The sequence below is a fragment of the Hylaeus volcanicus genome, chromosome 9 (assembly GCF_026283585.1).
Source record: "Hylaeus volcanicus isolate JK05 chromosome 9, UHH_iyHylVolc1.0_haploid, whole genome shotgun sequence".
Taxonomy (NCBI): Eukaryota; Metazoa; Arthropoda; class Insecta; order Hymenoptera; family Colletidae; genus Hylaeus; species Hylaeus volcanicus.
In genome coordinates this window covers 2,306,492-2,330,415 of record NC_071984.1, presented here as the reverse complement: position 1 = coordinate 2,330,415, position 23,924 = coordinate 2,306,492, and the positions used below count along the sequence as shown (strand labels likewise).

Below are 23,924 nucleotides of genomic sequence, written 5' to 3'. Positions count from 1 at the left end.
AAAAAATAATCCTGATACATGTACGTAACAAGGCAGAAGAGAAGAAGGCATAATTCCCATGAAAGACCGAGGAAGAAAAAGAGACACAAAGCGTCGAGGGACACAATAGCACCTGTCGAATCGCGTCCTCAGCGTGTAGACGAGAGAAAGAGAGGGGAACCTCACATAGGAAAGCGCGCGATATAACACATCGATCTGCGCTCGCGAATGCGCACTGTTTGTTGTCTAGGTAGGGTTTCCCCTTGCCTCTCTGTGTGGACCGTGACCGGGATACCAACAGGTGATGCTGGAGTAGAGACACTCCCAAGCTTGGTCTCCCGCAAGTCCTCATCCTAACGGTGATTTAGCGTCATTCAATTTGGGGGATGTCGCCTCTCATCTCGTTGGAAGCACGTAAAGGCAATACAGAAAGAAGAAAGTCCTTTATCACTTGGTGCTTAGTGCTTTGATTTCTTGTTATTGTCCTTTAGGTTCTCTGCACCTTCCCCTGCAACAATACTGTGATACAGTTTGGGAACCGATAAAAATTTGTATGTGAGAGAACAGTATCGGGGTCAATCAACAGTCTTGGGGAACGTTTAATAAAGCATTACTCGGTTCTCAGTGCTTAGGTCCCAAGGTGTGAGTGAGACCAAGTGATACCTTATGCCAAAAGATATTTGTGTTAGAAATGTTGTACGCAAGTGGATGTAACATAAAGAAATTGAGTTTCAATGAATACTGTAAAGCTATGTAATACGTACATATGTAAAAGAATTCTTACAAGTAGCCAAGGATTGAAGCAATCCCTAACGCTAAGTTTTTCGGATAATGACCTGGTGTCAGGGCACTGTTCAAGAAAATAATGAACGGGAGAGTAGTCGAGTATCCCAGCAATGAATTTGTGAGACTGCTTTCAATGAAACATTTCTGTAAAGGAAGATGATGCCAAGAGAATGAATATCCACTGCAAGAAACGACAAAACAAGAACTGTTTAACTTTGAGAATCGTTGAATAGCGGCTCGATCCTGTGATTAGTACACCAATCCTCTGGAAAGAACTCGTTGAAATGACGAAAATGGTTCAACAGTCGTTGTTTGAGTGTGTTTGGAGCTTGTCTCGACATCAGGGTTTCTCGCCCTGGCCGATCAACATACGTATCAAAGGCTGGAATGGAAATGAAGCAGTCTTAAAACGCTACTTCACCGTACAATTTTTTCACACGGTGAATTCCACTGGTTTCTAGAGTTTCATTTGCAGTGTTCAAGTAAACGACAACTTGTTGCTGTTCCCAAGCAACCAGAAGAGGAAGACAGAAGAGAATGCTGCGATAACGAATCCCAGGGACACAGAAAGGTGAGCATTATTAAACTAGGGAAAATAATTTTATTATCTCTTCATCTGCGATTTTGCAAGTGGTTAACGATAACGTATACTCGAAGCCATTATTTATCCAAAAAGTATTGTACAAGGAACTGGGAAATTCCTAGCAAAGAAAATTGGCAAGTTTAGGGTATCGTACAGATGGATTCGGATCGATGCAAAACTTTCCCGAGCTGAAAGATAGCAAACAAGAGGGAACAATGGTTCTTTGTACCCTGTACGTGTACCGCGAACAAAGCTGAGCACGTACAAGTGGAAAACTCACAGATAATGTTACACGTACGCATTGTCTACGCCTATACATCTCTGCGCCCACTATGTAAAAGTGAGGGAGGATCAGCGGGTGGTAAAAGCTGTAGCAAGCACTACGTACACGCATCATGAAGACAAATTAAAATGAAGCAAGAATCATTCGGCAAACATTGAGCAAATTATTCAATTTATTGTTCTAAATACAATTCTGTCCATTACAATTTATACTGTCCATTACAGTTTATACAATTTTCTGTCCATTATATTTATACGTTCATTACATTAATATCTTTGCAATAGTGTCTTTAGTTAATAACGCAGAATTTATTTAATTTTAGATGCCGCAAGGGAACATCCAGTATCAAGGGACGCAGAGAAGAGCCTGCGGTCCAGGAGCGCACTGGAACGTTCAGGTATATCGTTGAAGAAAATTAATGCTCTGGTAACACTGGCAGCTTGCTGAAAGTTTAGTTAGGACTTGACAGGAACTATTTAAATATTTCTTACATTTTTGTATTCGCACAATAGAACAATACTGAACTAAATAGACCTAAATTCTACGAATAGAGCATGGTTTAGCGCAATAGGCAGATATTCTCACAAGGTCACAAGATTATTTAATTATAAATGTAAATAGAAGACACTCGTAGACACTTGCGATATACGAGAAACGATTGTTACAAGCAAAAGCTTTTTACGACTAATGGCATTTATGATTCTTCAATTTTCTCAAATCGTTAATGATTCTAAAATATTCCTTCTACATTTTTTATCACTCAGCGATTACGCATGGCAACAAAAACATGAACTCTGGAGAAAGCATGTTTCCAATAAGAATTGATTTGATTACATGAAATTATAGCACTTTGACATAAACAATACATGAAACACGAGATGTTTCCAATCCTCGAGTTATCGTGCAAGGCAAAACCACAGTAATCGTTCAGGAGTGGAGCTAACGTACAAGTATCGTCCAGATTAGCATCCGTTAACAGAAGTAATTAAATCGAATAGGTGGTGAGAGACAAGGTGACAACACGGTGCTTGTGGTACGCCTGCGAAGCTCTCGGAATTGGTCTGCTACTAATGCTTTTAGGCGCTTGCATGGCGACCATAGGTGAGTAGAACCTTAGGGGATAATAAATGGTTCTTCGCTGCTGTACCATCCTAATATTTAATTACCTAAAATCTAAATTCACTCTTCAATCTATCTATCAAACGTTAAAAACAAGAGAAAGAAAGGTAGTTGCATGGATAGCAGTAATCCTATTTTAACATAATTGCTTATATCTGCACAAAAAACAATGTCTAATTTCATCTACTGCATGGAAGTAAACAGAACATTACAAATTACGAAATTAAAGTAATTTTTCTCAATGCTAGTTAATAATCACAATGTATACATTATATATATTGAAGTTACTGTCACATTTCTTCTCTACTTATTAGCTTTAGTAGACTTAATTATAATTCTAATAATAAATTGAATTTCTTTAACTATTACTAAGATAAATTGATACAAAGTTCTGATTTAGGGTACTTCGCAGACCAACTTTCCGTGGCTCAGGAAGTTAGAGGTAATATAACAGTAAGAGTGAAGAACGAGTCGCGTGGATTTCACCTGAACAACCTCAGTTATGCTGGACCAATAGTCATGGGCGTAGGAGGTATTAATTCCTCCCTCTTTCTTTAAATATATATACATGTAGTACATAAATACATTACTCTGAAAGCATGCATTTTTATAGATTCCGTAGTAAAAGATAGTCCCCCGTTCGATAGAACAACATGCCATTAAAAATATCCGTTGCAAAAAGAAAGTAAGTTAAGCGTCCAGCTAGAAAAATGAAACGTGACGAATACCACGATAAAGCTTAACAAAATTATTTAAATAACATTCCATTACTCTGGGAATGCTGTAGACAATTAATTGTTACTGTAAAATTGAGGAAAAAAGTAAAAAAAAAAAGTTGCCCCCAGAGAGATTTGAACTCTCGACCCCTGGTTTACAAGACCAGTGCTCTAACCCCTGAGCTATGGAGGCTCACGAACTTCTACCGTTCCAATACCGTACAAGAGCTTCTGTACTCCATATTCTTAATACATTTAAAGATTTTTTAATTAACATACAAAAACATACGAACAAATTAATAATTAATTACTCGATCACGCTACAATGTAAAATCATTCTTTCTTTGCGTAAATTTAGTACCAAACAAATTTAACATGAAACAATAAACTTAACAAGTACGCAACTTTTATTTCTTTTAATTAACACACAATGAACTCCCGCAGGTTTCATCGTAGTGGCAGCCTGCGTGATGACCTTCGAGGCCCGCGACAACGCTGCCAAGGTGGTGCCAGCGCGTTTCCGCTTTAACCAACCATCGACAATAAAGAGCATCAGGAACCAGCGCAATAGAAGATCCATATCCAGCCAGACAACCAAATGGGACCACCAGCTGGGTGTCTTCAGGATGAACAGAAGCCCAAGTCCGAGTTTGCACGAGGTTCTACGGAAACAATTGACCGCGGAATTCATGCAGTTCTCCAAAGAAATGAAGGAGAAGCAAGCTGGACATTCCATCAAGAAGAGTCCCAGCGCGCCAACCTTGGTGGACAAGAGATCACCTCGTAAGAGGTCTCCTAAATATGCTGGGTGCGCACTGTTGAACCCTGAATTACTGCAGAGACATGCTCTGTCTGTTGACAATCCTAGCTACAATGTTCATCAGGTCAGTAGAGAAAGTCTGGACCACCAAAGGATGGGAGGCAGCCAAGTTTCCATGGCGATGGACCTGCACATCCCCAACAAAGTCCCAGTCACGCTAAAAGTGAAGGACAGGTCAGACACAGCCAGGCGCCACCAACTGCTTCGTCAAACCAAAGTTGAATACGTAGAAGAAGTAGACGAAGCAGCACGATCACCAACCAGTCACGCTTACTCGCCTAATTCGCTAGGAAAGAGAAATTCCATGGACGTGAAGCTGTTCGAGGAGCTAACAGCAACCAAGGATTTCACGAAAATATCACCCAGGGACTTTCGCAAGATCTCCTCGCCAAGCTTTCATAAAATTTCATTGGATAAGGTTGGGAACGAAAGGAGGATCGAGAGGTCCATGGGCAATCGTAAGGCCAGCCTCGAGTTCAGAAGAAGTCCTGACTTCCGTAAAGGAGATTATAGGAAACTGTCTATGGAGAGATTCAGCATGGACTGCACCAAATACTTCTCGGACGAGGTAGGAATCAGGTCGAGGGCAAGCAGTGGCGAAAACCTGCGCAGGCAACGTCAACCTAAGCTCTACCAGTGCAACTCTGACGACAGTAAACGAAGGTCGTTCGATAGACACCACAAAGAGGGCCAGTCGAGCAGATGTTCTCTAAACACGCAAGCAGTTATAGAGAGCGCAGGTGATTCAGACTTCAAGTACTTTGTCGAGACGTCGTTGGATACCGAAGAGAGTCGTGCAGACTATTCCGATGAGAGTCGCACGGTCGATATAGACGAGCCAGCTGTGGCTTTGTCGTGTGGAGGATCGAACGAAGTCGATGCCTTGCTCGAGGAACCTGAACTGGAGAATCTTCCAGAGAATGGGATGGAGAGTGCAAGGGTACACGGAAGTGCTAGGGAAGAAACGAAGTCAGAGGTAGCGGATGATACCAAGAAAGATCGTGAGAGTACAGATAATTTTATTACAAAGAGTTTTGAAGACTTTAGGAGGAGCGAAGAGAAGACTTTGTATATAGCGGATGATGAAGTTTGAAGAGTAACCATTAATGTCAATGGGCTAAATGTTGAGCTAATTAACAGTAATCATTTTTCATTTGAAAACTGAAGTTAGAGGTAAGTTTTGAACAAAAGTGTCGAGATACTGGTAATTAAACGACTACGACTAATGAGTTTGATACATTTTGAAAATCGCAGGTATATAAATGAACGTTACAGTTACATTTAGAAAGTGAATCTAACTCCATGGTAGCAGTTTGTTACAATCGGGTTGTAGATTTTGATTTAAACAAAATTTCAAGCTAGGAAACTTAATGACACTTACGAAATAATTAATTAAACTAACATTTTTGTAGGATAAGGCAATAACATACTTCCAAGAAACATACTTCCACTCTAAGAAAAATCTTTTCCATTAAACATAGATTCTTTTGTTACCGGTTAACAAGAAAATGATCATTAGTTGGAAAAGTAAAGATGGACATTATTGTGTCTGTTTTGAACTCGTTAACTTCGACTGAGATTTAATGCATAAAATTTTATAAAGCAAATGATTTAAACAGACAATCTCTACAATTACTGTCCATGATCTCGAACCAAAGACTTTTTTTTAATATTTATTCGAGTCTCCTTTAAATGATACAGGGCATATTTATACAACTCGCAATTAAACTAAATTAAAATAGCTAAGAAAATTGCTAAGTAAATTGCTGACTACACTATCCTGTTGTGCTATTGTAAACGTTGTTTGGTAAATTCGTATACATTAGGCCTACATCGTTAAACTAAGAGACTTATAAACTCGACTAAACATTCGTTTCCACGGAGTATCGTGAAGGAATTATTAAATTTTGTACAGTTAAGAATTTTGTAAAAGGACAAATCTAGCAAAAGTGACAATCCATTAACGCCAGACGTACGTTGTTTTTTTAAACGAAAGGCTTAACCAAATGTATAAATCTATTTTTATATCTCTCGTACAGTGATATGGTGTCAGTAGAATATTATACATTACTAACGATATCCATTATTCTCTAGTCGATTGTTTTTTCTAGTAATATTCAAATCAAAATCAATTAAACGTTCAAGGTCATCGAGGATCATTCCTCGCTACACTTCAGCCTTGAGTGGCCAAAACAAAAGTGCTTTCACATCATAAAATTTCTCTGTTCATTTCACCCCAATGATTCATAATGAAAATACATTTCACACATTGAAAAGGTTTCTCTCTAAACAATAATATAGAAAATCAGAGAGAAACAAATTGAACCCCCTTCTGAAATTAAACTAAAAGATTAACACTCATTCAAAGGAATCAAAATGGTCCTATGTATAACACTAAGTTTTATTTTTTAAGACACAACTTTACATTCCATACAGAGACATTGTAATCCTACTTCAAATAGTTATCGCAAACTATGAAAAGAAACATTGGCTCTGGGTTGTTATTTGTGCCAATACAATGTAAATACTTCAAACGTGTAGGTAGCAGTTAACAGAAAAAACATAATCGAACTGTGATGAAAATGTAAATACGTAAGAATAACGGTAGTTGATGATTGTTTGCTGCCAAACAAAAGTCAGTGCTGTAAAATTGTTGACAATTTTATTTAATTAATCGATACTAAGAGAACAAGGAGAACGTTGAACAAGGAGTTTCTCAATTCAAATTTTATTTAAATTGTTTAGATCCGGAGAGTCTGAAAGATAAATGCAAAAATAATACGTTATGGAAACTAAACGATAAATTCTATTTCTACCAGATTAATTATTTAATATATATATATATGTTTATCTCTCTAACGAGAATAAATAAACGCTATAAACAAGCAATATCAGTAAAGTGGAGTATTTACTTCGACTAAAATCCAACGTTTTTGAAATAATTAAATCCTTTTCGAGAGTATCTTTTACAGCACTGAAACTGTTCAATACAAGAGACAAGTAACTTTGTCCTACGCCAAACTGTACTTAGCAAACGCGTTGAGATAAATGAGTATTGTTGTAAAGTTCTGGACTCGATGTAAACTTTGCATGCTGACTGTTGTAACATCTCAATAAAACAACTTCAGAAAAGAACGTTCGCGTAATCAAACTACTGTACTTAGGGACAAATAAATAGTCATAGAAACATTCGAATGAATCAATTGACACTCTATTTGATTAACATTAAAGTGATGCTAATTATATAGTTATTAAACGAAAAAAAAAAGAAGGGGAAAAAATTGCCGCGGTCGAGATTCGAACCCAAGTCGTCCGCGCGCGAGTCTAACGCTCTAGCCACTGAGCCAATCGTAATCTGTAGCTGTGCTTTTAAATTCGAGACCATCCTAGCACATGGCGAAACTTTATAAACTTTGACAATTAATATTACGAAACCTAAAGCCTAATAACGCGAAAGCTTCGAGTGTTATAATGTTTATTACTCGTAGAATAAACATATAAATCGTCACGTAAATCTACGATCCCATGGTTCTTTTAAGTGTAACGATCGAACCTATATAACCTATAACCTTCTCGATCTATAATTGTCTCCTCAACCCCTGCTGGTAAGGGATGCTGAGCGAGTTCGTCACGTGCGTCCATACATAAATGTTCTCGTCACTCGTGGAGACCGCGATCGATGAACCAGCAACGTGCGCGTAATCTCGTTTATTTTTACCAAATGATTTACATAGTTACCTAACCTTCGAACACCATGCCTCCTCGACGCTTTCATTGTTAATTTCACGTTCATGGTCGCGACGTTCGAGTGGTTGACAGTGGATAAACAAAAGTGGATGATTCGAGGCAAGTGTTCTATCAATTATTTATGAAATGAACAAAAATGAATCGACCAGCAGATATGGACCCCTCGTCGGCGCCATCGATGAAGGGACAAGCAGTGCTAGGTTCTTGGTACACAAATTTTATTTATTGTTTATCAATTCACCATTCATTTTCAATTTAACTCACAAATTTAACTCACAAATTTAACTCTTCTATGAATTTTCAATTTTCTTTCTCCGTTACTAAGTATTGGACTCTTTCAGGTGTTCGCTGCAAACACAGCAGAGGTATTAACATATCACCAGGTTGCCATATCGCAGTCGTGTCCAAGAGAAGGATGGGTCGAGCAGGATCCTGTAGAAATATTGAAGGCGGTTAGAGAATGCCTCAATCAAACTGTGTTTAATCTAAGACAGCTTACCATAGACCCTAGCGATATAGTTGCAATTGGTATAACGAACCAAAGAGAGACCACGGTTGTGTGGGACTCCGTCACAGGGGAACCGTTATACAATGCCATAGGTATTATCTGAAATCTAGACTATTTCTTCGGGTCACAATTATAATATCAAGAAGATTACAAATTTAAATGTATTATTACTTTATAGTATGGATGGACATGAGAACCACGTTGATCGTAGACAATATTCTGAAGAAGATACGTAATCAAAACAAAAACTACTTGAAGCCCCTCTGTGGGCTACCCATTAGTCCATACTTCAGCGCTTTGAAATTGAAGTGGCTGTTAGAGAATGTTCCAAGAGTTCGAGAAGCATTAGACCACGATCGATGCATGTTCGGCACTATCGATTCCTGGCTAATTTGGGTAAATTTACTAACATACATACTTCTTATACTTCTTATGATCAACAATTACGATCTTCCTTTATTACAGAATCTAACTGGAGGACCACATCTCGGAGTCCACGCCACAGATGTCACAAACGCCTCCAGAACCATGCTGATGAACATCACAACTCTAAAATGGGATCCCACCTTGCTATCATTCTTTGATATACCCTTAAAGATTCTACCAGAGATTCGTAGCTCGTCAGAGATATACGGTTACATTCAAGATGATATCCTAGCTGGAGTTCCAATATCTGGGGTACGCATCCCCTGCAAAAACTTTTTCTTGCTACTGTAATGTATTTCTAGAATTAATTACAAGCAAATACTTATTTCTACAGTGTCTGGGTGATCAGCAGTCAGCTCTGGTGGGCCAAATGTGTCTAAAGAGAGGCCACGCGAAGAGTACCTATGGCACAGGCTGTTTCCTTCTATACAACACTGGAACTGCTGTAAGATAAATTTCAAATCTCCCGACGACATCTCTCCAGACCCAAAAATACTTACAAATCATTTTGAAGATCGTAGATTCATCCCATGGTCTCTTAACAACAGTTGCTTACCAGCTAGGACCGCAAGCACCAACCATATATGCACTCGAAGGTTCCGTAGCCATAGCTGGAGCAGTCGTTCAATGGTTGAAAGATAATCTTGGAATCTTATCCGATATAAAAGAGTGCGAGACTCTTGTTGAACAAGTTCCAGCCAGTAATCACGTCACGTTCGTGCCTGCGTTCGCTGGATTGTATGCTCCATATTGGAGAAAAGATGCCAGGAGGTAAATAGAATAATAGTATAATTTAATTATAATGTTGTATAGTAATGCAGGAAATCTTGAACAATGTTACTGTCACATATCTGTTGCAAAGTGTCATCGTTTCAGTGTTATATGTGGAATTACCGAAGAAACTGATAGTTCGCATATTATAAAAGCAGCATTGCAAGCCGTTTGTTTTCAGACGAAAGATATCTTGCAAGCCATGAAAGAGGACACTGGATTAACTCTGTCTAAATTGTTAGTGGACGGTGCTATGACCAACAATAATTTGTTGATGCAAATGCAGGCCGATATCTGTGGAATTCCAGTTGGTAAGCGAAATATATATAAGTTTTATTAAATGCTCTGTACGTAAAGAAACTAAATAAATATGGATTTGATTAAATGGACAATTCTACAAGAAAGTGAGGCCTTTGATGTGTGAGACCACTGCACTTGGGGTTGCCATTGCTGCAGGAAGCGCAGATGGCATACGCAAATGGGATGTAAAGATAGATGTTGCTGTACCTAGCGATACGTTCTTTCCTTCCATTTCAGAAAATGGTAAGCTCCTCAAGTTTAATATATAAAAGTGTTTGTTTAATGTGTAAAATACATAATAATATTTGTCGTAGAGCGAGATATATTGTATACCCAATGGAAAATGGCCATTGATCGCAGCTTGGGATGGGAACCAATAGCAGATACCAATGGTAAATATGATTATCCACTAATAAGTGGATACACAGATGTGATCTGTTTTAGATAATTCTTAAGATCTTAATTTGCAGATGACACAAAGAACATCCACAAGGCAACCGCCCCTGGCATTTTCGTGATAAGTACAATCGTTCTCCTCACGATTGCAAAGTATCATTCTATGTTATGACTCCGCGAGTGCAGTACCATGTACTGTACTCGTAATGCATTTAGGCAGGTCTGCCATCGAGTGTTAAAACAAACGTGATGCAACTGTACTGGTCATTATACTTTGTAAAAGTAACATTTAGCTATAGGTACGAGAAACAGATTTAAAAACAAATACAAATAAAGGTGCCATAATATTGTAATAATTTTAATATCTGCTGGAACAAGATAAATCAAAGGAATGGTATTTGGAGTCTACTTAAATCTGTAATCTATTTAAAAGTAGTCATTCATTTAATTAACATTATTTAAGTCTGATGATGGGGTTTCATTGACATGAGTGTTAACATCTGCTTGCTCTTTTACTTCTTTACGCTTCTCATTCGTCTTCGTCGCTCTACAGGAACTTTTCTAAAAACACATTAAACCAGTGAATATTTAATTATATTAATTACTAAGATAAGGAGTAAAAATCATACAATATGTTACCATTAATATATCGCTGGTAGAAGTCTGAGCAGTAACCAGAGCCTCAACCAGCCAAACGTCATTCCTTATACTATCAATCTGTAATCGTATCCGTTGCGGTACAAGTATTCGCGAGATAAGCGAACGACAAGTGTCAGAGACGTTAGGTTCCTTTGGAAAGGTGACTCTGCTTTGTACCTGCTATATAACAAAGTATCAGCTACTAGAATCTGCTATCGTTAAATAATATCGAAAGAGAATCATGCATCGCGTCGTTTTATATTGTTTCTTTCTTTTTAATGTACCTGGGTACCTTTAGAAGTTGGCTGTAATTAGTGTCGTCGAACGGTAGTCGACCATAAACCATCGCGTAGAGCACTACTCCCATGGACCACACGTCAGACGATTGAGGCAAATAGGGGACTCCCTTCAATATCTCAGGCGACGCGTACGCGTAACTTCCACAGAAGGTTTCGCTCATGGGAGTCACACCATTTTTCGGTGCCATTTGTCCTCGCGCGAATCCAAAATCGGACAATTTTATATTGTAATTGTGGTCCATTAAAAGATTCTCACATTTCACGTCCCTGAAAATTAAATGAACCGATTATTTGTAAACATCTCGCTAGTAAATTCTCGACCCTGGAGCGAGTACATTCGCACACAGTGGGTACATGTATAATATTTCTACGTACCTGTGAACTATACCACGCCTGTGACAATAATCAATCCCTTCTAATAATTGCCTGAACCATCTACGACTGCGTATTTCGTCGATGAAGGTGTCGCGTCTTATTATGTCCAACAAACTACCGTTTTGAGCGTACTCCATGATAATGTACACGCTGAGTATTAATTATTAATTAGTTTTAGACGGTGTCGTTGAAAGTAAATTTGTATTTTAGAGTACGGGTAAGTTTTAGCGTTGCGGAGAGTTTAAATTGGTAATATTGTAACGGTAGTGCGTCTGGCGATGGATGTGTGCTTTAAGATTTAAAAAAAGAAAATATTTCTTATTCGTTCGCTTCATATTTCGCGGGGGTGAGGTACTCCAAGATGGCGGAAACTCGCGCAGTACTGTAGCTATGCAAAATAATGCCCGATCCAAATTCGTTTTTTTACTTGTATCATTCTTTGAGGCGAATAAGAATGATTTATGGTCGTTTAGTTAGTTAGTCCCTTTATTGGAGTGATTAGCTTATTGAAATATCTATTAGATACTTTAGAGCTGGAACAATCTTCGAGTACTCCCTGCGCGTAAAATATGAAGCATTCAAAATAAGAAATGTTTCTTTTCTTTTAAACATTGCAGATCACTGCTGAATCGACAATTAGATGTAATCAATCAAATAAATAGGTCTCTGGGATAATTGCGCGTTTAAATGTTTGTAAAAGTACGATAGATCAACTAACCGATGGGTTGTTTCGATTGCCTGCAAGAACCGTATTAAATTCGGATGTTTCAAGCCTTTGACAACTTCAATTTCTCGAGGAAGAAATTTTCTTAAATGTTCCCCGGGTGCTTGAAACTTCGAGACGATTTTTACTGCTACTTGACAAGCATGTCGATCGGATTTCGCAACCTTTGCGTTACATAGTTTAGTAACATTTTCCGTTAACATTTAGTAACATTTTCCTTATTTATTATTTTCTTATCGCATAACATACTTTTACGGTTGCGTATGAACCCGCGCCTATTGTCTTTCCTATAGAGTAACCATGTGACTCGAGAACTGTTAGTTTCTTTTCCGACTTTTTCTCATTTTCTTCCTCTGATAATTTTATAGCCGATTTATCAGGTGCTATTGGTGCGGTTGCCATTTTATGTATAAAAAGTTGTTCTGTCTATGAAAATCAAACTCGAATAATTACGGGTAAAATTTTCGTGTAATCGTATTTTTTTTTTTTTTATATATATTTATAATATTCTTACTTTAACTTTAGTACTTTCAACGACGACATTTTTCTTGTTGGGTTACATGTCTCAAGAAATTGTTTGGAATGATAATTAGTGCTGTAATTTGGTATTTACGACATGTTGTCAGATGTGATTGTGAATTGAAATTTAGCGCGAAGAGTAAAAGTAATCGATTGGAAACATTTGAAACGCGATTTGTTATCGATAATTGCTGCGTTCAGAAGAGGAACTGATCTTCAAAAATTCATTCGGTCACCGGCAGGGTTGCCAAAAGCGCGAAGATCTCCGCGTTTGGCAGGAAACATCTCATTTTCTTTTCCTTTCATAATTCTATTTTGTGGGGGGCGACTAAGGCCGCCAGTTTTATAAAGGTACTAGATACTTTACTGGTCGACTGCGTAGCCTCTAAATACTGCGCATGCGCATTTATGCCTTGAATATATAGAAATATGTGTTTATATATTTCTATATATAAACCTTATACGATATCAACACGATATTCAATCGATTTGTATAGCACATGCATCCTCGATAAGAGCGTTCGTTTACTGATGATTAAAAACACTTGTTGTAGTCATAATCTGGTTAAACTTTTCCATTAGATAAGATAGCGAATTAATTACAAATTTAATTTTGTCGATATATATTTATTTACATCAACATTTGCGACCAGTTCAATGACTTCAATTCAATGCTTTACTGGAGCATAATAAATTGTAATGAAAACGATGCATGTATAGTTGCTACTGCCGATATGAATATAATTGAATATGAATCTCTATTTATTGGCAGTTCATCGACATCGGCAGATTATCAGTAGTCGCGATAACAAGAAATACAATATTATACATGTGGTACAACATCAAAGATATATCCCCACTGATTGAGAGTAAAGATCAAGTCTATGGATCCTGAACATTGATCAGTGTCGAGGCAAAGCTGCAAACATGAAGCTTCTATTAACCATTCATTTCTTTGCAATCTACTTTTTGAATTACGTAGGGGTGCTTGGCTCTAACAACAGCGTTCCCCTGGTTGTCATAACTTGGGATTACCAGGATGCAACCCAAAAAGGTAGAAACTTGTACATGTTTCTAGTTTTTGTAATTTATAAAAGACGTCGTGCTAACATATTTCCATTTATTTTCAGCATGGGATGTCTTGTACAACCAAAAGAGAAGCGCTCTGGATGCAATAGAGGAAAGTTGCAGCCTCTGCGAACAGCAGAGGTGCAGGAAAACTGTGGGCTACGGAGGTAGTCCAGATGAGTCTGGAGAGACTACATTGGACGCCTTAATCATGGATGGGTACAATGATCATTTTTTCCATATATACAGTATAAATCATAAAAGTCTGGATAATTGATACTAAATTATTTTGTGACAGAGTCACGATGGATGTAGGCGGCGTAGGTCTCTTAAGAAATATCAAGAATGCAATTTCTGTTGCTCGCAAGGTTCTCGAAAATACTAAACACTCCTTGCTAGGAGGAGAGCTGGCTGCACAGTTCGCTCTGGAAATGGGATTCAAGGAAGAGTCCTTACAGACGGAGGAATCCAAGAAGATGTGGTTGGATTGGAAGAAGAATAATTGCCAGCCCAATTTTTGGAAGGTAAATTATTATATATATTATATTTGTAATGGCTAAGTAAAGTATAAGTAAAGTTTTATTCGAGAGACTTTATTTGTTCGTCGCTAACAGTCACAATAAATAGTAGCAAATAATAAATAATGAGTAAAACATAAATAATTATCTAATTCAGAACGTGGCACCAGATCCTAAGAAGAGTTGCGGCCCATATCGCTCTGTGAACACAATGAACAACAATATTGAGGAGCACGAGTCCTATGTAAACGAAGAGAATCACGATACGATTGGTGTGATTGCTATAGATTCAAAGGGTCACATAGCAGCTGGTACGTCGACGAATGGTGCTAGAAATAAAATTCCTGGCCGAATCGGGGATTCCCCCATTGCAGGAGCAGGTGCATACGCTGATCAGAAGGTCGGTGCAGCTGCTGGCACTGGCGAAGGAGATATAATGATGCGTTTTCTACCTAGGTAAACGAAAAAGTCGTTTGGTCGATGAAGCAAAGCTTTATAGGGCAATTTCTAGATATTAGAATAATGTACGATAATAATATAGAATAAAACAGAATAATATTATATATAGTAATCCAGCATAACATTGCATAATACAGAATAATACCAAATAACAAAAAATTTTTTTTTGTTAAGCTTCCTGGCTGTTGAAGAGATGCGTCGCGGCGCTAGTCCAACGGAGGCTGCAACAACAGCGATTAGAAGAATAGCTGAACATTATCCAACGTTCACCGGTGCAGTGATAGCATTAAACAAAGAGGGAGAATACGGGGCTGCTTGTAACGGCATTACACGCTTCGCGCATTACATTGCTAATCCCCAATTAGGAAAACCGACTATGAATTATGTGGACTGCATAGACGCCTGGTATAACGTTGTTAGAGCTGGAGATTACCAGTGATGGATCAGTCACCCTATACTGAAATAAATTAATATAATTAATATATATAACTCTTGTAAAATTCTTCTGTATCATTAGATAAATTAAAGTAAAGCGTGAAAATAAAAATACATGTTACCCATTGTCGAGTGGATACTCCTCATATTAAGAGTTAAATTTCCCGCCAGAAATCCCTCCTGGGCCGGTATTCCCAGTACGTATCAAAATCTGGCCAGAATTTTACTCCTGGTATCAGGAGGACGTGATACTCGAAGAGGTGGCACGAGGAATTTAGGAGTTGAATTTCCCGCCGAACTTCAGAAGCGACTGTAGTGCCATCGGTGGCAAAACGCCCAAAGCTTGTATTGAAAGTATTTCCCACTGTCGTCGCTAGATGGCGCCACTAAGTGAAGGGTCGGTATTCGTTGCTAAATTAAATAACTAGTCTTACTGATGATGAATTTGCCATACTAACTAATATATTGCATCTTTGTATGGCTATGCATCGTATTAGTTACGCATTTAAGGCGAAAAAATAATTTTTCCAAATATAGCGGTGGCGCTGTCTAGTGGCAACAGGCGGAACTATTTTCACTACAAGCTTGGGCGTGTTGTTACCGACGGCGCCACCGTAGGATGAAAATTCTGGCGGGAAATTCAACTCTTGATATCAAGAGTACTCGATATGTAATGGGGTATTGCAAATAAGTAAATAAGGAATAGATATATGTACTTTTACTTTCACACTTAACTCTAATTTATCTAATGATACAGAAGAATTTGTCAAGAGTTATGCTTAAGAATTAGAACAATAAAGTTTAGAATGTTCATCTTACATATAAACATTGTATATTTAAACTTAAATACTAATCAGACACGGACGGAAATTAAAAGGGAAATTAAAAGTATAAAAATAAAAAATTTGATTACTTTATATAAGGTCTCAATTGAAGAAAAAAAATAAGATACATCCTCGGGGGACTTGAACCGTAGCTGAAACCGTGCAAGTTCGCTACACTATCATTGAAATACAACCTTATTTGTAATTAAAAGTTACAAAATCTTATTTACTTTTAATAATGAAACTTTGATCATATATATTTAAAAAGGCATCAAGTATCTACCCTTATTATATAATATTTTTTTAAACAAGACGTTAAAATCTACTAGCATACAAAGTTTCAATGAAATCGATGAAGGTCTTGCGCTCTCCTCGTTAATGGCGATTGATGGCGATTTTGAAGGTTCGCGTAAACATGGAAAGGTTTCTCGACACGAGTAATTCCTAATCAAAGAGCTTCGGGCGTCTATGTCGTAAAATAGAAAAGACATTGAGCTCATGGTAACCGTAAGAAATATTTTAAGACTTGCGTCAAGTTCATTTTATCGATAATTATTCCTTGGAACAGAATCGTACAATCGAAACTTGTGCTCGTAACCTGAACGCATTTGCTCTTTCAAGATGCCTTTTAAAAAGGACTTGCGGCTCGTGTTAAAGCCCTATTACTTGATAAACATCCTGCTCAGCGTTTCGTACATCGTCTCGAAACGTGTACCGCTTGTTTGTCATTACATTTTCGCGCAAACCGACTGCGAACTCGATGGGGTAAGTGAACAGAACTTGGTTTGACAGTCCAATAATTATTATCATTTAACACGTTGCCTGTCAGACAAATATACTTGAAAATTTCTGCCAGGATTAAATATTATTTGGGCTATCGGAAACTGTATAATCATAGATTTGTCGTAGTATTTATTTTTGTAACTTTGTTGAAATTCAAGAATTTCATTCAATTTTATTTTATTTGATGCTTAACTTTTAGAATGAATTTTCTTACTTCTCCAGTGAGAAGCACTGTCGTCCATACATGGAGTTTGATATGGTATTCAAGTGTTTTCCTTTTTTCTTGTAGAGAGAAACAGAGATTCTATTTTTCCTTATCATAGTTATAATGATAAGGTCACGGAAAACTGGAAGCGTCACCATGATAAACTACTTGTCGTCCAGTTTTGTTTACACCAAAGTTGCCAATTTGATTCTTTGGTTCTATGCAGACATTCGTATGGGGATATTGTTCGCTGTTATATTCATCTGTATGTGTCTATTGTATAACAATCTTACATTTAACACACAAGTTATATTTCATGTAGCTCTTCATGTAATTACAGTGTGCGGTTTAATATTCCCTGAGCCAACATACCAAGGCCCAGAGAATGTGATCTACCTGCGTGGCGCGAATGGATTACAGGAAGAGCTACAACGAGATGGACGAGTTGTTTGGCTGGTCGCATTCTATACGGCGTGGAACCCAGCTTGCGTCAATTTCGCGCCAATATTTTCTGAGCTATCCGCAGAGTTTGTTGAATTATCCGCATTTATCTGTGATGTATTGTTATATATTCTTCCTCTACAGATGTTATATCGTATGGACAATTTTCAGGTATGCTTTGGAAAATTTTAAATTTGGGAAGGTAGACATTGGAAGATATCCAGATGCTGGGGCAAAGTATCACATCAGCGATGCCAGCACTAGCAAACAACTTCCGAGCTTGATTCTGTTCAAGGAAGGCAAAGAGGTGGAAAGGCGTCCTCATGCTGATCACAAAGGCAAACTGGTTAAATTTCTTTTTTCACTGGTGCGTACAATGTGCATTGCATTATCTTTTCATTTTAATTTTATAATTATTTTACAAAGAGGTTGTCGTTTTGCAGGACAACATAAAGGCAGCATTCGATCTCAACAATATTTACAAAGATTGTAAAAAGAGTCTCCTGAAGAAGAAGGAGAGAAAAACAGTAAAGGCAGATTAATGTAATCTGTGTTTTTTAAACATTTGTTCAAATGTTACCAATTCTATAGCACTGCCAAACGAAGGATTCTACTACTACGTAGAACGGATTATGTATTACGCGTATGTACAGTCGATGTCTCGCGCAAACTTTAATCTATAGCGACATACTAATATTTGTAAATATTTCCTTGTACCTTTTACCATCACACGCGGTTTCGTGTACCACTGTGTTCTGATTAGTAAATATCGTAGCGATAGATATTGCTACGAATGATGTTGATATCGAAAAGTGCCACGTGTCAAGTATCGTTTACACGCATAAGATGTTTTGCATTATCATATATTTATCCAAAGCGAAATGTAGCTTCTAGTTACGTTATATATACCTCGTATGCGACGTTGCATTTTCATGAAATAAATGATCGTTAAAATATACCTAAGGCTTTTATATACACGAATTGAATCTTCGTACATTACAAAATTCGGGGAATTTATGTACAAGTGCACGCTTGTAATAATTTAGATGGTTTATTATACAGGTGGCCAAATGCCTGTGACTTCAGCATGAGCTGATTCCGGCAACCACTTTTGATAGGCAGACAGAAGAACTGAAATTCGTAATAATTTCCAATTATTCTACTAAGAAATATATATATATATAAGATATACTCACAACTTCTATCCGTCTCCCAAGTTTCCAATAACTTTTCTCTCGACATGATCGCCTGAGACAGCAAGAGCTGAGTCATTTCGTGCGTTCGTGGTATTAATCTGAAAATAGATTGGAAGTAGTTTCAATCAACTTTTACTCTTTACACCGTACTCTTTTAACAAAAAGAAAACTCACTTGGCCCACGTTTTGTTAATGCTCTGCGGCGTGGACAACAGCGAAGGGACGAATCGTTTCAATTTAGGGCAAACTTTGCCTTCCAGAAAAAAACACGCGAACCATTTCACTCCTTCCACGGACAGAGGATGTTCCATGTTCATTACTGGCAATCTCCAGCCGCCTCTGCCTACTGTCCCTGTTATGCAGCACGTAACTTTTCCAGTCTCTTCGTCGTACCTGTGTAAAATTTTACGATACGAATAAACAGTTAAAAATAACAAAAGCTATGCAGTTGATTTATTATAAAAATGGCAACGACATACTTGGGTGGTGGATCGATTAAAGGTTCGTTGAGTTGACACAAAGAAGGAGCAAATTTAGGCAGCCATTCGGGTTCTATGGCTGTTACGCCACGCATGTACATTTTATTCGTTTCGTATATTTCTTGGTAAACCACCCACTCGGGACACGATTTTCGAAGAACGCACGACGAGTGCATGAACACTGGATCTTCCATCTCCAAAGTTCTAAATATAAAAGAGACCATCTTGTAAAGATGAAAGTAGAATTACAAATTACTCATACACAATGTACATTGTACATTCTTAAAAAATGCATACTACCATTTTCTTTTAAAATTGGGTTTTCATTTTAGAGAAAGACAGAATTATTTCCAAGGGGTGTTTCCACCCTTACACTTCAATAGTTAACGAAGATGTATGCTTCGAATCTTACTTGTAAGCATATTTCCACTTGGTCTTGTCCTGATCCTCGTTAACTTCATCAGGCATTACTTTCCTCGCAACCTGGTCGGCCATTCCAGCAAGGACTATTTGCCTCAACAGTCTGGCTTTCGAATCGATTAGCGGTTTCATTCTAAATAACCACACAAGATTAGAAAGAGTAATTCTTGGTCGTAGGTAAAATACAGCAAACTACGTACTGTGGATCGATAGTGAGATTCAAGTCTGGTACATTCAAATTAATTTCGTTCGTCAGCTGTTGTCGCAGCTTCCTAATTTCCACCACAGCTTTGTGTCGCAAGCCATGCTTCTCGCAGAACGAGAGAAGCTTCCCCTTCGTCCCTGCGTACTCTGCGGCTCCTACAGCTCTTATCAACACCATTGGATCACCTTTACAAAGTACACGCTTGTATATATTATCATATAATATATTATCGAGTAAAATATACAGTTTTCCTACCAAGAAGCAAGCTGTTGCCAATTCCAGCCCAGTGCCTTCTCATTTGCAACCACTTGTTGGAACCATTATCCGTTTCGTACGACTCTATCAGTACTTCCTGAACGGAGAGTGCAGCGACCATGCACACAGTGTATTGCAGGAGGTCGTGCTGATGAGAGAGAGCCAGCATCTTTCCAAAACGAGGAGCAACAGGAAACGCGGCGATGCTGTGACCAAGTCCTGTGACTTTAGCGTTATACGAATCTGCAAACACGGCAAAACTATTTAAATAAACTTCTACAAATGAAGTAACGTTTTATAATAACGCATTACCTTCTTTACCACGCGGAGACTGATGCAAAGCACCGAGAATTAATAGTCGTTTCTCCGCCGTCTGCAGCTGGACGATGTCTGGTGGTGTTGGGAACGGGAAATTCACAACTTTGTCGATGTTCATTACCTTCATTTGCAGAAGTAAATCATCCACAGGCTTCCTTTTAATCTCTGACTGGCTGAACTGCTCGAACTGGTCGTTGAATACTGCAGAGGAGTACAATCTGGAAGTAAAGTTTGTTGATTTTCAATTGGATTACGTGTGCATTTGTTGTTTCAGATGATAGATTGCGGATGCTTATGCATTTGTGGCAAATGATAACCTAGTAAGATCTATAAGAATCCGCAGTCCAATTACGCGTATCGATAGACACCTGTAGCAATGGCCAGGACCAGTCCTGCCAGCTCTCCCTGCGCGTTGATTAGCGGACGCCTTGCTCGTGTAGCAGACTCTGTACGTACTGACGCCCGTTACCTTGTCGTACATTCTTGTTTTACAACGTCCACAGTCTATCACATATTTTACATTGGGTATCGTTAAGGAGGTCTCAGCTACGTTCGTAGACACAACGCACAACCGACAGTCTTCAGGCGGTGGCTCGAACACCTGTGGAACGAATATATTTAATTCTGATTCGTTCGCGCGTAGCTACTCGCAATTTCTTACTCTCGCTTGTTTGTGACTCGGTAGGAGAGAATAAAGAGGCAACACCCATAACGATTGTGCATTTGCGCGAGCCTTTAGGTCGATTATATCGTCGTCTACGTCTTCGTCTTCGTCCATGTCCAGCTGTGCTTCTTCGTCATCTTCGTCCTCTAGCTCGATTAAGTCCTCGTGCGTGTCGTCGCCAGGAATCACAGAGTAGCTATGGATTGTATATACTTTTAGGGATCAGACTGAATAAGAGGATGGACTAATAGAATATGTTTACGTGGATACTTGTACGAACTTGTCTAGGTCAATGTTTGGCAATTGGATTTCCTTCTTTTGTCGTAGTTTGGCATAACGTATGGCTTCCTTGCAACGAAAGTCATCATCCGAGTCCTCGTTCTCGCTGTTACCTCCTTCTTCTTTCTGTGATTCCTGTGGTCTCTTCCAGATTTCCTTTTTGCTCTTCACAGGAAACATCTTGCGTAGCTTCCGTACTACAAAATTCACCTCTCGTTGCCCTGAATTTTCAACAACGACAACCATTTCAACCCACAACCTACATCTATATAATAACGCAAATATTTGCGTATTTGGAGAGCTCACCCGTCAGAAATATCAAAATACCGCCATCAGGGAGACGAGTATGAATCTTAATCGCTTTACGCAGTACATCAGAGACATAGTTAGTGCTCGTCCTCCGATTGAAGTGTATAGTAACTGGAAACTGCCTCGAGTCCACTGTTAATACCGGTGGTTTCACTTTGAACAATTTACTGTTCTCTACGAACTCGTCTACCCTTAACGTAGCAGACATTATCACGAGCTTCAGAGGATTGCTTCTCTTGTTGCGCAGCGGTACGATTCGCGACAGCAAACCAATTAGAATATCAGTGTACACGCTTCGTTCGTGAGCCTCGTCTAGAATTATTATCGAATACTTTGTGAGCAGAAAATCCTGGAAAGAATTGATCAAGATAAATCTAAACGATTCTATTCGATTCTAACTACTCTATACTGTATAACTACGTACACTTTGTATTTCTTTTAATAGAACACCATCCGTCATGAATTTAATCTTTGTATCCGATGTAACATTTCCCTCGAAACGAATCAAATATGAAACCTCCTTTTCAGTGAGGTTCATCTCTTCAGCCACGCGTTTGCTCATAGATATAGCAGCTACTCTCCTAGGCTCAGTTACACCTATCAGTTTGTCTCGAGCATAACCAGCTTCATACAAGAACTGAGGGACTTGAGTGGTCTTACCACTTCCTGTTTCACCAGTGATTATTACAACAGGGTTTTCATTAATTGCCTCTACAATGGCTTGTTCTTCAGCAACTACTGGTAGCTTCAATCTAGCTGCTTGGATTTCTGGCTTCCTTTGCAATGCTACAAAGATAGCAGGCTTTCTGTCTGCTGAATTCTGTAACTTTGGACAGATCTTGTCTACTGTAGCGACAGGTGGGTCTTCTTTCTCTCGTATATTCTTCTCAGGAGATTTATTTTCTTTCACCAAAGAATCTTTTTCGACATTTTCAGGTTGATTTTCATTTTCTGAAGCAATCTCTGCCTGTTCAGATTCGTCATCCTCAGTATTCGAATCCAACTCGCTGCTGGATTCCTAAAACAAGTACATATATTAGTATTTGTAGCAATTAACAAGCTCTTATCATTGACTTACATCGAATCCAACAATATTTGGGTCAGAGGAAACATTGCTTTTCTCTTCATGTTCTAAAATAGCTAGCCTCTTCTTTTTGCTTCCTTTAATAGCATTTACAATTTCCATGCCATCAGTTTCGTCATTCTTAATTTTCTCATTGTACACCTTTGTAGGCAATTCTGCTTCTCTAAAGTGTCGCTTTAAGCCTTTGGTTTGCACAGTTGTCAATGATAAATACTGCTTCAACTCATCTTGCGGTGCTTGCACTTTTGCCAGTTCTTCTAACAGTGTAGCTCTCTGTTTTTAAATAGAGTATAAAGTTCTTGGTCAATGAAAGAAATGTTTTGCATGTTGAGAGACTTACGCGCAACTTCTTCTGCTTCTTCTCGACAACCTTCTCCAGCTGTTTCCTGCGTTTTTTGGACAGTAATCGAGTTACAGTTACTTTTTGTACTTTGTTTTTAGTTTTTCTTTTCTCATTGGGAAGAACTAAGGCGTTACAAGTATCGTAATTGTCTGCATGGTGCTTTATGTCTAAAGCAATCTGCGCAGAAGAAATAGTATTAATGATCTTTCTTACGTAGAAAATGTTTTAATACGAAGTGTCTGTGGTAATAGAATATCTGTGATGATACCTTTTTAGTCCCAGAGTTGTCAATTTCCACTTCTGTAACGCTCCTCGCTTTCCAATTGTGCCTTTTCTTTCCCATTTTTATTTCTCTTCGACTAAAAGGTTAAACAGAAGTGTCTTGTTTGAGTTTCTTCTTTAATAATTGTTTTCATGTTTTTGACACGTGCTGTTCTTTGTGTTTACATAGGCTATGTTAGCATATGTTAGGTTATGTTAAACTTGGATACGAAAATCCCTATAAAGCACGTACTTGTATGAAAACAAATACATAGAGATACATATTATTTGTTTATTCAACCTGTCGTGTAAAAGACGTTATAAATCATACGAAAATTCGTATAGTTCGAAATATTTACGAAATTTATTTGGCGCGAAAATTTGAATT

The 23,924-nt window shown here is 38.2% G+C and overlaps 6 protein-coding genes and 1 non-coding gene across 11 annotated transcripts; 4 read left to right on the top strand and 3 right to left on the bottom strand.

Moving 5' to 3' along the window:
* Positions 1-53: 53 nt before the first annotated feature.
* Positions 54-5,841, top strand: LOC128881783 (uncharacterized). Of its 2 annotated transcripts, XM_054133096.1 has the most exons (5): positions 54-1,336; positions 1,954-2,028; positions 2,630-2,732; positions 3,151-3,282; positions 3,911-5,841. In XM_054133096.1, exons 2-5 carry the CDS (start codon positions 1,954-1,956, stop codon positions 5,377-5,379), a joined length of 1,779 nt encoding a protein of 592 aa, XP_053989071.1. In that variant the 5' UTR covers positions 54-1,336; the 3' UTR covers positions 5,380-5,841. The 2 variants fall into 2 exon arrangements, with proteins under 2 accessions (XP_053989071.1, XP_053989073.1); XM_054133098.1 differs by lacking the exon at positions 2,630-2,732.
* Positions 3,587-3,659, bottom strand: Trnat-ugu (transfer RNA threonine (anticodon UGU)). The gene has a single exon. It is a non-coding gene; the product is annotated as a tRNA-Thr (tRNA).
* A 198-nt stretch (positions 5,842-6,039) lies between the features above and the next one.
* On the top strand, positions 6,040-10,827 carry LOC128881784 (glycerol kinase-like). 2 transcript variants are annotated; one of them, XM_054133099.1, is made up of 10 exons: positions 6,076-8,240; positions 8,375-8,633; positions 8,720-8,937; positions 9,007-9,219; positions 9,302-9,412; positions 9,482-9,738; positions 9,844-10,049; positions 10,144-10,281; positions 10,353-10,430; positions 10,509-10,827. In XM_054133099.1, exons 1-10 carry the CDS (start codon positions 8,160-8,162, stop codon positions 10,604-10,606), a joined length of 1,659 nt encoding a protein of 552 aa, XP_053989074.1. In that variant the 5' UTR covers positions 6,076-8,159; the 3' UTR covers positions 10,607-10,827. The 2 variants fall into 2 exon arrangements, 1 of the variants encoding a protein (XP_053989074.1); XR_008458171.1 differs by lacking the exon at positions 10,509-10,827 and having other exon boundaries at positions 6,040-8,240; positions 10,140-10,281.
* Positions 10,766-13,341, bottom strand: LOC128881786 (testis-specific serine/threonine-protein kinase 3-like). Its single transcript, XM_054133103.1, has 6 exons — positions 12,721-13,341; positions 12,466-12,635; positions 11,748-11,897; positions 11,366-11,639; positions 11,074-11,253; positions 10,766-10,995 (listed from the first exon to the last, which is right to left on the bottom strand). The coding sequence occupies exons 1-6, from the start codon at positions 12,871-12,873 to the stop codon at positions 10,879-10,881; spliced, it is 1,044 nt and encodes a 347-aa protein (XP_053989078.1). The 5' UTR covers positions 12,874-13,341; the 3' UTR covers positions 10,766-10,878.
* On the top strand, positions 11,497-15,594 carry LOC128881785 (N(4)-(Beta-N-acetylglucosaminyl)-L-asparaginase-like). Of its 3 annotated transcripts, none has more exons than XM_054133102.1 (6): positions 11,497-11,718; positions 13,763-14,044; positions 14,121-14,277; positions 14,357-14,582; positions 14,734-15,032; positions 15,210-15,594. In XM_054133102.1, the coding sequence occupies exons 2-6, from the start codon at positions 13,918-13,920 to the stop codon at positions 15,472-15,474; spliced, it is 1,074 nt and encodes a 357-aa protein (XP_053989077.1). In that variant the 5' UTR covers positions 11,497-11,718; positions 13,763-13,917; the 3' UTR covers positions 15,475-15,594. The 3 variants fall into 3 exon arrangements, with proteins under 3 accessions (XP_053989077.1, XP_053989076.1, XP_053989075.1); XM_054133101.1 differs by lacking the exon at positions 11,497-11,718 and adding an exon at positions 13,388-13,686; XM_054133100.1 differs by lacking the exon at positions 11,497-11,718 and having other exon boundaries at positions 13,388-14,044.
* Positions 15,595-16,250: 656 nt separating this feature from the next.
* On the top strand, positions 16,251-18,308 carry LOC128881947 (thioredoxin-related transmembrane protein 2 homolog). The gene is made up of 6 exons (XM_054133415.1): positions 16,251-16,795; positions 16,863-17,059; positions 17,367-17,547; positions 17,623-17,809; positions 17,895-18,090; positions 18,167-18,308. The coding sequence occupies exons 2-6, from the start codon at positions 16,916-16,918 to the stop codon at positions 18,263-18,265; spliced, it is 807 nt and encodes a 268-aa protein (XP_053989390.1). The 5' UTR covers positions 16,251-16,795; positions 16,863-16,915; the 3' UTR covers positions 18,266-18,308.
* On the bottom strand, positions 18,159-23,849 carry LOC128881938 (probable ATP-dependent RNA helicase kurz). Its single transcript, XM_054133393.1, has 16 exons — positions 23,544-23,849; positions 23,273-23,452; positions 22,927-23,205; positions 22,273-22,866; positions 21,846-22,197; positions 21,541-21,760; positions 21,258-21,456; positions 20,965-21,197; positions 20,591-20,814; positions 20,279-20,521; positions 20,019-20,208; positions 19,811-19,951; positions 19,399-19,602; positions 19,094-19,312; positions 18,920-19,017; positions 18,159-18,854 (listed from the first exon to the last, which is right to left on the bottom strand). Exons 1-16 carry the CDS (start codon positions 23,616-23,618, stop codon positions 18,778-18,780), a joined length of 3,528 nt encoding a protein of 1,175 aa, XP_053989368.1. The 5' UTR covers positions 23,619-23,849; the 3' UTR covers positions 18,159-18,777.
* Positions 23,850-23,924: the final 75 nt, after the last annotated feature.

Bases quoted from the DNA above. Each gene is read 5' to 3' on its own strand.
- LOC128881783 (XM_054133096.1), top strand. From the start codon at position 1,954: ATGCCGCAAGGGAACATCCAGTATCAAGGGACGCAGAGAAGAGCCTGC. The intron at 2,733-3,150 runs GTGAGTAGAACC...GTTCTGATTTAG, and splicing joins CGCTTGCATGGCGACCATAG to GGTACTTCGCAGACCAACTT. The intron at 3,283-3,910 runs GTATTAATTCCT...GAACTCCCGCAG, and splicing joins AATAGTCATGGGCGTAGGAG to GTTTCATCGTAGTGGCAGCC.
- LOC128881784 (XM_054133099.1), top strand. From the start codon at position 8,160: ATGAACAAAAATGAATCGACCAGCAGATATGGACCCCTCGTCGGCGCC. The intron at 8,241-8,374 runs GTACACAAATTT...GGACTCTTTCAG, and splicing joins CAAGCAGTGCTAGGTTCTTG to GTGTTCGCTGCAAACACAGC. The intron at 10,050-10,143 runs GTAAGCGAAATA...TCTACAAGAAAG, and splicing joins TATCTGTGGAATTCCAGTTG to TGAGGCCTTTGATGTGTGAG.
- LOC128881786 (XM_054133103.1), bottom strand. From the start codon at position 12,873: ATGGCAACCGCACCAATAGCACCTGATAAATCGGCTATAAAATTATCA. The intron at 11,640-11,747 runs GTACGTAGAAAT...TTTAATTTTCAG, and splicing joins AGGCGTGGTATAGTTCACAG to GGACGTGAAATGTGAGAATC. The intron at 10,996-11,073 runs GTAACATATTGT...ATGTGTTTTTAG, and splicing joins CTACCAGCGATATATTAATG to AAAAGTTCCTGTAGAGCGAC.
- LOC128881785 (XM_054133102.1), top strand. From the start codon at position 13,918: ATGAAGCTTCTATTAACCATTCATTTCTTTGCAATCTACTTTTTGAAT. The intron at 14,583-14,733 runs GTAAATTATTAT...TATCTAATTCAG, and splicing joins GCCAGCCCAATTTTTGGAAG to AACGTGGCACCAGATCCTAA. The intron at 15,033-15,209 runs GTAAACGAAAAA...TTTTTTGTTAAG, and splicing joins ATGATGCGTTTTCTACCTAG to CTTCCTGGCTGTTGAAGAGA.
- LOC128881947 (XM_054133415.1), top strand. From the start codon at position 16,916: ATGCCTTTTAAAAAGGACTTGCGGCTCGTGTTAAAGCCCTATTACTTG. The intron at 17,548-17,622 runs GTATGTGTCTAT...ATGTAATTACAG, and splicing joins GTTCGCTGTTATATTCATCT to TGTGCGGTTTAATATTCCCT. The intron at 18,091-18,166 runs GTGCGTACAATG...GTCGTTTTGCAG, and splicing joins TTAAATTTCTTTTTTCACTG to GACAACATAAAGGCAGCATT.
- LOC128881938 (XM_054133393.1), bottom strand. From the start codon at position 23,618: ATGGGAAAGAAAAGGCACAATTGGAAAGCGAGGAGCGTTACAGAAGTG. The intron at 20,209-20,278 runs GTAGGAAAACTG...TACTTTGTAAAG, and splicing joins TGGCAACAGCTTGCTTCTTG to GTGATCCAATGGTGTTGATA. The intron at 19,952-20,018 runs GTACGTAGTTTG...GTGGTTATTTAG, and splicing joins AATCTCACTATCGATCCACA to AATGAAACCGCTAATCGATT.